The sequence below is a fragment of the Abrus precatorius genome, unplaced genomic scaffold, assembly GCF_003935025.1.
Source record: "Abrus precatorius isolate BTA unplaced genomic scaffold, Abrus_2018 Scaffold8, whole genome shotgun sequence".
Lineage (NCBI taxonomy): Eukaryota > Viridiplantae > Streptophyta > Magnoliopsida > Fabales > Fabaceae > Abrus > Abrus precatorius.
This window is the reverse complement of record NW_020874428.1, coordinates 6,431,741-6,443,861: the sequence shown is the minus strand read 5'-3', so window position 1 is coordinate 6,443,861 and position 12,121 is coordinate 6,431,741. Positions and strand designations below refer to the sequence as shown.

The following is a 12,121-nucleotide window of genomic DNA, read 5'->3' as shown; positions in this document are numbered from 1 at the left end:
AATTCCAAACTTTTCTAGCATAAAAACAGTCACGCAAGACATGTATTATAGATTCTTCAACAACCCTACACCTAGGGCAAGCAGCTATAAAAGTCATTCCCCTTTTAGCTCTTTCTGCATTTGTAAGCAACTTAACATGAGATATTTTTCAAAGGAAAAAAGCCACTTTGAGAGGACATTTCCATTTTCAAATAGGACTAAACACATCTAGAGAGGGGGTGGACGAGTGACAGTGTTGGAAAATTAATTGATATGTAGTTTTAATGGAAAAAAAACTCCATTACTGGATAAGGCCCAAGAGGCTGAATCAGGTCTGGCCAATAATTTATGAGGATTAAGCTTTGCAATTTCTTGATAGACATGAGTAGGAAGAAGAGACTTAAGTTTAAACCAATCTCAATTGCCCTTATTAGAGAAAAGAGCCACAGGAATTGGATACAAGGAAAGGGATTGCAAATTAGGAAAAGAAGGAATCAAATGGTCAACCCAAAATCTAACTTGGCAACCATCTCCTAACTCCTAGTTGAGACCTTTCAAAAACAGAGGCCAAGTTGAAGCTATGCCATTCCAGAGATGTAAAGCCCAAAGATGTGAAGTCCTGCTATTTTCCCTGGGAGGCAAATGTTGGCCTACAGAAAACTTGTATTTTTTACATAAGACTTGAGTCCAGAGGTCATTAGGGGATGAGTAAAGTCTCCAGGAAAGTTTCATTATGTAAGCTTTGTTAAGCATATTGAGATTCCTAAAACCTAATCCTCCCTCATTCTTAGGTTTACATAATTTGTCCCAACCAATCAAATGACATTTTCTAGTATCCAAGGATCCCCAAATAAATTTCTTGCACAGGCTGTTAATCTCATTACACACAGCTACTGGAAGGAGGGCAATTTGCATTAAATAAGAAGGTATACTTAAGAGGCAAGATTGGGCTAAAGTCACCCTACTTGTCAAGGAGAGGGTTTTCATCTTCCATAGGGAAAGTTTTTTCCTAGTTTTATCAATTAAAAAGGAAAAATAAATTATGATGAGTGATGGGAATACCAAGATATCTACCAATCTGACTAAAAGGTTTAATACCCAGAAGCCCACTAATATTCTGCCTAAGAGTCAGGTCAGTATTTTTGGAGAAAAACAAAGACGGTTTATCAGTGTTAACTTTCAAACCTAAAGCTTGACAGAAAGAATTCAAAGTGTCTTGAATAATTGAGGCTTGATGCAAGTCAACCTTACCAATCAGAATGATGACGTCTGCAAAAAGAAGGTGAGATATATGCAGATCATGAGATCCAAAGGAAAGTGAGACCCACTCTTTATTGTGGATACTATCTTGGATAAGATGAGTAAGTCTTTCAATACATAGAACAAATAAATAAAGAGATATAAGGTACCCTTGACGAATACCTTTAGCAGGCTGGAAGGTTTTAGTAGTACTATTATTCCAATTAATAGCCATTGAAGAAGAAGTGATACAAGCTTGAATGAGATTAATAATAACAATATGAAAGTCTATCTTTCTTAAGGTACTTATGATAAAATTCCATCTAAGCTTATCATGAGCTTTTTCTAAATCCAGTTTTAATATCATAAACCCACTTCTACCCCTAAGCTTATGGAAAGAGTGAACAATTTCCCAAAGAATTAAGAAGTTATCAGTCCCTTGTCTATCAGGGATGAAACTGCATTGGTTGACAAAAATCAAGTGAGACAGGGAGCCTCTTAGTTTATTAGCCAGAATTTTGGTAACTATCTAAGTAGAAAATACTCATTATTCAAATCTAAAATTTTAAGGGGACCATTTCGCCCCCAAAGGCTGCATAATTTCTTATTTAGATAATTGAAGCTTACTAATTTTCCTAGCAATTAAACAAACTATCAAGGAGTATTTTCAGGGAGAACACCATTGTTCTTAGTCTTCTAAGGGAACTCTTAGATTAGGATATAGATTTTGGTCAGTTTTAGGGCTACCTTGTTCATCAGTTTTAGGACTAATATTTAGCTCTTCTAAGACAGTATTAACAATATCATCATTCCTTAGCTTCATTTCTAGGTCTTTAACTGAAAACACTTTATCTTTATAGGAAACTTTAGTAAAAAAAACTAGGGTTTGAAAGCACCTGATCTTCCATAGCTTCCTTCTTACTTTCTATTTGCATGTTTACTTCCAGAGACTCTGCATAATTTGGTAGCACTAGTTTAACTTTTTTTATGCTTATGTCCATTAAGTCAACCTCCTTCATAGAATGTTTCTCTACTTTTTGGTGAGCCACCCATGCCTCCCTTGAACACGACTAGGTTTCAAGATGAAACCTTTCCCAACAAAACCCACTTCTTCAAGATCGACGGCACTGAGATGGAGAGTAAAAGGAGCCAGGGTTTGTGGAAGACCTTAGCCGAATCGATGCTTCAAAATTTCAAAGGGACTTGCAATGATTAGAATCCCTTAGGCCAGGAAGGTTGAGGGTTGAAAACCCTAGCAGAGCTTCTCGTGGCGTTCCTTCTCCAAGAAACTATCTTTCGAAACCCTCACGAGTACCAAAACATCAGTTAACCTATTGTAAAACATAAAAAAATTTATATAGTTATAATTTATTTATTTTTATTTTTAATTGTTTATATTTAGTCTATCTAATTTTTAAAGATTTAAATTAAGTTATTCACCTTAAAATTAATTATTTTATTATATTTTATATTTATATTTATATTTAAATATTGTGTATATATTTTCTTTACTTATGTGTATAAATCAATAAAATGGCATACCTTCATTATATTTTAAGTAATTATTAAATAAAATTTTGAAGTGAATAAATTAATTCAAATATTCTAAAAATTAACTATAATGACTAAAGGTAATCAATTAAAACTATGAAAATTCACATATGCTGTAAAATATAAGGAAAAAAAATGAAATTAAACATGTAATTTATATCTTCAAAAACCTAAAAACCAACATCTAAAAAATATTTTGGAAAACCATGATACCTTGTAAGAATTTAAAGAACCGTAGCATGACAGAAAATTCCTTAAAATGACTATTTGGTTAGTATTAATTTTAAGCATTTAAAATAAAAATAATTTATTATATAAAATATAATAAAAATTATTATTTATATATAATTAAAACCAAACCTTAAACTGATATTAACATTATCCTAAAAATAATAAAAGAATAGAGAATTCTTTACTTTTTTGTTATTAATGACAAGAAATTTGATTTAAATACATGTATCATAACATTTCCACCAACAAATAATTGAAGTCATATAAATTTTTTTTTCCTTAAGTAGTGTCTAATTTTATGTTTTGTATATAAAAATATAAATAATTCAAAAGTTAATTTTAAATAAGATTGTCCCGTAAAAAAATGTATCTTAATATCTATACTGAAAATGGGCAAAATCATAACGTGTAGGACCATATGGGCGGGCCTTTATCATTTTATATTTGGTACAAAAGAAGGGACGATGCTTTCAATATCACATGCTTCTAAATTTGTGCAAATCTGCAGACCAAACTTTAGCCCACGAGAAAAGTTTTCTAATGGGCTAAGGCATAGGGAGCGACAGAGAGTCTTTTATACAAAATTTGACAAAAAAGAAGAACAATACTAAGTAAGCAGCAAGCACTTGGGAAATATAAAAGTTAAACACTCAGTGCTTTTGTTTGTTTTTGACCGTTTATTTCTTAAAAAAATATTTTTGATGACATTTTATAAGTTAAAAAAAACTATTTCAAGGTTAATTAATTGTAACATGCTTTTTTTTTTTTTTGTCAAAGTTAATTAGATTAAGGAGCGAAGGCAGTTTAGTGGCACTAATATTAGATAAACATGCTCATAACAAAATATAGCATGATTACTCAAAACACATGAACCAAGCAAACATTAATTTTGGACAAACACCAAAGCAAAGCAAGCAAACCCATATTCTCCATCACTTGCTAACCTTGGCATTAAAAAAAGCTACATAGCACAAAATGTTTCCCAATTTTTCCTCTTTCGTCGTTGCTTCTTCTTGTTGTTGCTTTATCTTAGCTTAGCCAGCTCTATCAGCGTTGTAAACAGTTTAAGATTAACGAGGAAGGCCAAAACATCACAGGAGTTTATTCAATTGCGGCAGTTGATTAGTTGGAGAACTAATGTTGGTGGGATCTTGGGAAGCAGGAAGAGAAAGAGCTAATGGGGTTAAAGGAAAATACAAAGTGAACAGAAATGGAAGAGAAGAAAGAAAAGGGGAAAAAATCCATTAAAGAGAGAAGAGAACCTAGTTACCTATAATGGTAGGAAGCCTTCCCCCATGGAGAAGAGACCCCCTTGAAGGGATGGTTGACAATGTTGTTAGGGTTCTGATTTTTCTAAAATGTAAGAGTGTTTCTATTTTTTTTCCCTCTTAATTTTAACATGCATTTTAAAGGTATATATTTTACCAACACAAAAACTTCGCAAGCAAAAATAAACACTTGTTTTTTTTTTTTTTTCCAGTTGAGTTAGTGATGAGAAGAATATTAATAGAATGTCCTGGTTAAAAGAATGGATCTTACTAATTAGTATATATAGAGTACTAATTAAAAAATATTTTGAAATGCTTTAAGATTTACAACAGAGATATACTATTAATATTTTTTTTAGTTATTGATTCATTCACTAGTAGCAAAATAATATTAATTAACATTCCCCTTAATGAATTGATAAGCTAGCTACTGGATCGTTCAATAAATGAAGGTAGAGAGATAAACCAAGAAAAATAGTAATTTAAATTATTAAAAACAATCTGAAACTAATGATTTATGTGAAAATTTGGCCTTCAATGTATAAAACACAATAGCGTCATAATTTAATTTATGCATATTTGACCGCAATAGAATGACTTTTGATTGTCGATGTACAAGAGTGAAACGATGGTGAAGTAATTTATCTGATTATATATATTTTGTGAAGAATGTGTTGCACTTTAACTGACAAATAACAAAGCTGGGGTATGAAAGCAAAAGCCTAAAAGGTTAAAAGGAAAGATGGCAGGGAGAGAGAGGAAGAAGAAGTGCAGTTTGAAAAACTCATTGAATCACGTTAAATTTCATTTTAATTCAAAGTTATAACTTGTAATTAAGTGAATTTGACATGAAGCCAAATACACTACAAGAAGAGGAGTAACTCGAGAATTTGAGTTAACGAGAAAAATAATTTCCATTTGTTTGAAGCTAAACATGCAAGTGTAAGGCTCTCTCGGGTACAGATATGATGAGAAGGATGTTATGATAGTCTGGCATAAAACTTGACCCACCTGTCCAAAATCAGCATTCCAAAATGGGTCCTATTTAGCCTAACTATAACCCATGGTCCATGGCCTGAAAGAGGCATTCTAATTTTCTTTTAATGTTATATACCTTGCACCGAAAATGACATCAAAGACAGTGCCTGAAATTCTTTGGACTGAAGCATATGTTTTGTAGCAAAGCCTTTATCCCATTCCTCATCTCTCTTCCCAGACACTACTAAGAAATATATATATATATCATTCACATGGAATAATATATGTATATATATTCCTCTTTCCCCTCCACCTATCAAGTACGGTATTTTAGTGACAAGGAAAGGGGTGATGCTTATTTAATTTTAACACTTGAGAAGAGTTAACTCTCTTGATGATTCGGCGTGTTCTGTTTGCCAACTGGATCTTCCAAGGGTGAATTCAAGGTCAAGAATCGCCTCGGAACGTGACAAAGGGGTAGAATCCAAACTCTCCTTCATGCAATTTGACAGGCCTCCATAATTATGCTCATCCACCTGTTTCAAATTTATTATATATTTGTCAGTGACATAAGCCATTTAGAAATAAGTATATATTTATTTATGCCTAGTTATATGGTATAGTATATGCAACAAAACTACAAGCCACATGCTAGATCCAGTTATGTCCGTCCCAACTCACCATCGTTTCATTTCCCTTTAGCTGAGAATAGGTCAATCCGATTTCCGGTTCTTGTCTACAATTGTTTGTATTTGTCCCTATTGATGATTGCCATGTCCTGAGTGTGTAAAGTGAGAGAATGATTAATATATTACATGGTAAACATGTTTTAAAGCAACTAATGAAGTTGTTCATTAGCCCGTTTTAACACTCAATCATTTTGTTGACCAAAACTCGAAATTCAAAACCCAAAATCCAATCCAAATGCATGCAATTCAAAATGGCATCGCCAACAGTTTATGATTGGCTTTGCAGGGTACGATGGCATATGTAATACATATTAACGGTCAACATCGAAATGTTTCAAATTTTCCTGGAACTCGATCGGAGTGAGATGTAGAAACTAGAGTGTTTTTATGAAGGGGCCAGAAACGGAAAGAGATAAAATTTATACATTCAATCCTCATTATGAGAAGGAGCTAATGTTGTTGGTAAGTGGATGTACATGAATTTCTCTATTTTTCTAGGATACCTTAAAAAAGACATTCCTTCTTCATTATTATATCATTATTTTTTATTATAGTAAAAAATTAGGAGACTGCTTAGCAGCTTACAATCAATTGAGGATTTTAAAACTGCATTTTTACTGTGTGTTTTACATAATTAAAATTTATACATAATATTTTTTATTAAAAATTATAAAACATCACGAAATTTAATATATTAAAAATATTAAATACTGTATTTTTTAATATATATATATATATATATAATTTATTAATTTTTTTCATTTAACCACGTATTAAAAAAAATTAAATGTAATATGGGTAACACGTTGAGATTTGAACCAAATGTCAGACTTTTTGCTACATATTGGGATCATTACATTGACGATTAAAAGATGAGTAATCCGAAAGCATCATTGAAAGAGTCCACGTAAAAAATTACCATACCCAGTTACCCACATACCTATAAAAACCCTAGGCTTTACTCATCAAAATCTATGTAATGTTAGACTTCTCGTTATAGAACCCCGCAATATAAAAGATAAGCAAGAAAGCTAAAAACAAACAGGAAAAATAAGGATTTTTCATTGTACAATGTCTACGAGTATACAGTGTAAAAATATTAAATACATCATAAATAAATATTTTTAATTGCATAAAAATAAAAAATCTTATATTTACTATATAATAAATATATTTGTAATATTAATTTCCCTTTTTTAACTTCTTATTATGTATCTGGAAACACCACATATGATTCCTTAAAATTAACTAGTATTTGCAAGTTTTTCTTTTTTCAAAAGAAAAAAAAGCCTGAGCACGAGGCATTCATGAATATTCGTGCATGTACATTAGCATAGCTTTTAATGGCTCTGTATATAGGTCATTGAATCATGATCCGTCAATAACTTACTATTACGTTCACATTGATTTGCAGAGAGAAAACAGCATCGCAGTGTGAGTGAAACTGAAAATAAAAGAGAGCTATAATAGGTAGGTTGAGGAATACAAATATGAACAATCTAATCACCTGTGCGATTTTTGAAGCGGGTCAAGTAAATTGGGTCTCTCACAAGTAGCTGTGGCTGCATGCACATGAACAATCCCTGGCCTTCGGCTCAAGCCTATATCTGTCTGCCCATGACCTGCAATTTTCATGAAACAATAGAGCCATTGCTCTTCCTTTATCAGACACTAGAGCTTAATAGTTCACTTGAGGACTTTGAACTCGGTCCTATGCCAAACAACTTTTGTTTTTAACGGGGAACAGTACTAGATGCAAATCATAGAGTTTCTGTCACACTCGAATCACCAAAGATCTCAAACAAAGAGAATAATAATAATAATAATAGAAGAAATGTGAAAAATGGGTCCTTGAGAAGGAACATCCATATTGAATTACCTGTGCCTTTGTCAGTGCTCTTCACTGTTCTATACATCTGCATGAACACCCCACATAAAATAAAATGAGAAGAAAAGTCTACAAGGCTAAGATTGCATACCTAGATACCCCCTTTGTCCTTAGTCCTTGGTTCTACCCTCCCCACTACTAGAGCCAACCTATAACGACTAACAATAGTTGCTTTTTCCTTTCTTTCTTACTTTTGTCTGTCTAGTCAGAAATTCAAAGGGGAAGAAACGAAACTTCACTCATTAAGCTCAAAGACTAAGGAGAATAATGGAGATATGGAAATAGTAACTACCCCACCTGCAAGTGACTCTTGACGTGTGCTAGGGTTAGATCTTTAACATTCATTAACTCCAACACAGACTTCGGAGTTGCTCCTGCAAGTGTGACAAGACAAATCCAAGATTAGACGTAACCTTGTTGTCATGGTTTCCATCAGAAATCTCAAGAGCATCGATCAGCTTTTACATTGAACACTGAAGAAACGATCAACCTACTCAAAGCATGTAATTAGACCATGCTCAGGAGAGCTGAACTTTTTCAAAAAACTAATGAATTATTTTCACAAGTTCTTTCAAGAAATTATATATGAAAAAACCGATTATTTCTTTACAGTAAACCAAGTTTGATATGCAATTGGAAAATGTCTATGAATTTACTTTCATGGCCTCCAAGAAGCTGAACCGCATGAACAAAATGGGCATGGAGGGTCGTGGTCCATCTCATCCTAGGAGCCCTGACGCTTCTTTTGACACCATTAACAACCCTTGCACTTCGTTTGAAATCGCGGCCATAGATGTGAGGTTGGAGGTGGTGGTGGTGGTGATTGAAGTTTCTCGGGACTCCTTGTACTTGGTGATGATGATGATGATGTGGATTCAAATCTGGCATGTTTCCAACGCCTAATCTCAATGTGGGCTCACGATGAACAAGGTTATGGACAGTGTCCGTGTGGAACAACCCATTTTCATGGCTTAAATCACTTCCACTACTTCCTGAATCAGAGGTTGAACACATATCATTGTAAAGCACTTTGCTAAAGCCTCCCACTTCTTTGGCTTCAGAATCCGAAATAGAAGGTGGGCTAATGTTTAAGGAGAGGTCTGGCTCCGACAAAGGTGATAAGTTTCCCATTACTTTGTGGTGCGAATTAGTAAACATGAGAATAGCAGAGAGAACTAGAGATCTAGCTAGCTAGGTTTGCCACAAACCGGTGGTAAATATACAAAGGAAAGGGAAGAGAAAGGATGAAGGGAAAAAAAACCAAAAATAAAAAAAAGTTTAGAGAAGCAAATATAGTAAGAAATAGAAGTGAGGTATATGGATTGATGAGGAGAATGGATGAAAGAGGTGAAAAGGAAGGGTTTAAAACTGTGATTATATCATGAGTGACTTATGATTTGCATTGGTTGTGGTGTAGCTAGCTAGGCTTTTAGTAGGATCCCCCACTAGGGTTGAAGGAAAATTTTAAAGCCGAGAGAGTAATTAATTTTCCAGAGACTACTTGTCACTAGTCAGATTAAAAAATGAAAGAGAAAGGGAAAAAAATCAGAGTTTTTTGGGGATGGTGGTTTGAACAAAAAGTTAGTGAAAAAGGGTACTAGTTATTTATGGAAGCTGAGAGAGCTTAGATTAGTCACCAAAGTACTATGGAGAGAGAGAGAGAGAGAGAGCAGGCCTGGGGCCTGAGGTCAGTTTTCCCTTATCTACAGGTAATTAAAATTAAAAAGAAAAGGGAAAAAAAGAGAGGTAGCAGGGATATAATGGTGGTTGCTGGCAGGAATATGGTTGGATTTGGAGAAAAACAAAATGGGTACTATTCAATGGAATATTGGAATGGGAATTGAGTCTCTAGTTTACGTTGATGGATCGTGACCCGTTAAAATTCTCTGCTCTTTTTGTTTGTATCAGGGTTTAATTTATCTCTTTTTAATGCATTTCTTGAATTGGAATATTCCCGTTTTATTATGAACGAGGATTGACTGGCAGAGCAAAATATCCTGTTTCTAAACTCACCCTGACCCCTCATAGCTCTGTTACATGCAGATGTGGCATTGAACCTCATCGCCTTTTCTTTTAACTCTTAGCCATGGGATACCCTCCATCCATGTTCCCTTCACACCCTGGACCATTCCCAGTTATAGTCACACTCACTGTTTCACATTTTCTTAGGACACGTTCCATTTAATATCATTTCACGGGATAAAACTCTTCAACTCTGCATGGGAAACTGCCAACTCTCTCTTGTCTGTGTTAAATGGTAATCAAAATAAGTTCTTAGATGTTCAATTTTAAGACTTTAATCCATTTTACATTTTTTTCGCTTCCAAACGGGTTACTCTTGTATTTTAAGATTCGAAAATAAAATGTGAGTTGTTTTTGTTTTTACTCGATCTAATGTCACGTATAATATTAACTTTTAATTGTTCAAATTGCAAGAAAAATTAAACTTCTTACCAGGTGTTATGCATTAAGTTCGCGTAAAAAAGTTAAACAAACATTTGAAATTCATTATGTCCTAGTCAAACCCTAACTCAAACTAAAGCCAGATCTAGGATTCTGATAATTATCATTTTGTTTGAAAAGAATACTTTAGTACTTTGTTAATTAAATCAGAAGTTTATGTTTTTCTACAAAACGTATCACTATCTTTTGTAGGAAAGACCAAATATACTCGTACTATGTACATGTAAGTAAAATATAATTTCAAGTCATTGCTAGTAAGCATGAATGATATGTAGTGGCCAATAGGGTCTTGAACTAAATAAATTGTTGCATGTGGGAAAATGAAAAAAGAAAAATTAAGGAAAGGAATTAATTAACATGAGTATAGATATAAAAGCCAGCAACTATTAATGTCAAACATTAAACTTAAATACTTATATTACTTAATAGCTTTTCATAAAATACAATATTAACTAATTAATCCTATTAAATAAATTAATTTTATACAAAAACAAATATACAAGTTTAACACACTATATGTAAATATATTTTTGCATATATATATATATATATATATATAGGTGAGAGTGGGTGTGATGTCCGGCGACACGAGGTCGCAGAGCCACATGCAGATGCAAATTTCTCACCCCACTCTCGTCAGTTCTTCAACTATTGTCATATCTCGTGGCGCATTACTTAACGCGCTTCCTTTTTTAGACAGCGATGACCACAGTATAGTTTATATATGATTTTTCACAATCATCATCTTCACTATATGTGTAACTATTTAACTAGATTATTAGAATTCTAAATATGATAAGCTTCGTTTAATTAATTCAAAAGTTGGAAAGAGAATTTACCCGAATCATTACAAGAGATGCTTATTTAACCCATGTTTGAGATCGTAATTACATCTCTCGAGAATGGAGGTTTGTGGGGAGTTTAATATCATGACTAAGGTCTTAATAGTTTATTAGAAAAAAGTAAAATAATTGACTTAATTCAAGCTCAAAAACTTAACCAACCATTACAAGAAGTGCTTTGTTCGTACAATACATTGATGTAAGATGTTGATATTAAAGTCAAATTTGAAATGTACAGGTAATATAGTATGTTTGTTTTTTGGGTTATGGAAGTAACTTTATAAGGTGCGTTTTTTTCTAAAAATAATACATTGTTGTCTCTTGTTTTTGTACATAATTAATACATTGTTATTTAAAATGTAGAACTCATTCCCATCATTATAAACGGGTATACAAACGCACTAATTCTTATTTGCAGGAGACGAAAGAATAACAGAAGAGGGAAAATTTTAAAATATATATCGTGAAGGAGAAAATGCTCTAATTTTCTCTTTGATTGAATAAAATTTTTTACTTTTTTATTTCTTTCTTTCCATCCAAACATATGATTTCATATCCATATATACGGAACTCGTGGCACAATTAGGGTCAGATTATATATAAAGTTCAAATATACATTATTCTAAATTCCAAACCATAGTAAAATAGTTACTTTTCTTTTAACTAAATCAAACCCCAAATTTATAAACTATAATACAAACATATTACAACAAATATATAATACTTTACAGATAAAAACAAAAAAAAATGAAAGAATTTAACTAAATTTAAGGGTAACGTAGGAACCATTTTATATATAGGAGAAAATGAAAAAATCACTAAAATGTGTTTTAAATTTTTTGGTATTTTAAATTAATATTATTATTTTATAAAAATCAGAACTAGTAATTTTTTATTATCTGTTGAAAAATCATTATTAACGAGTTTTAACTTTTTAAAATTTTATAATTTTTGACCGACATCAAGAATTACAATTGATGATTTTAAAATTGT

General features: G+C 32.5%; 1 protein-coding gene across 1 annotated transcript; it reads right to left on the bottom strand.

Moving 5' to 3' along the window:
• Positions 1-5,226: 5,226 nt before the first annotated feature.
• On the bottom strand, positions 5,227-9,425 carry LOC113847497 (probable transcription factor KAN4). The gene is made up of 6 exons (XM_027476649.1): positions 8,480-9,425; positions 8,121-8,197; positions 7,815-7,851; positions 7,443-7,557; positions 5,928-6,024; positions 5,227-5,782 (listed from the first exon to the last, which is right to left on the bottom strand). The coding sequence occupies exons 1-6, from the start codon at positions 8,979-8,981 to the stop codon at positions 5,612-5,614; spliced, it is 999 nt and encodes a 332-aa protein (XP_027332450.1). The 5' UTR covers positions 8,982-9,425; the 3' UTR covers positions 5,227-5,611.
• Between the last annotated feature and the right edge of the window lie 2,696 nt (positions 9,426-12,121).

Coding starts and splice junctions, on each gene's coding strand:
- LOC113847497 (XM_027476649.1), bottom strand. CDS start 8,981: ATGTTTACTAATTCGCACCACAAAGTAATGGGAAACTTATCACCTTTG. Junction 7,558..7,814: donor GAGCACTGACAAAGGCACAG/GTAATTCAATAT, acceptor TGAAAATTGCAG/GTCATGGGCAGACAGATATA. Junction 5,783..5,927: donor TAAAGGGAAATGAAACGATG/GTGAGTTGGGAC, acceptor AATTTGAAACAG/GTGGATGAGCATAATTATGG.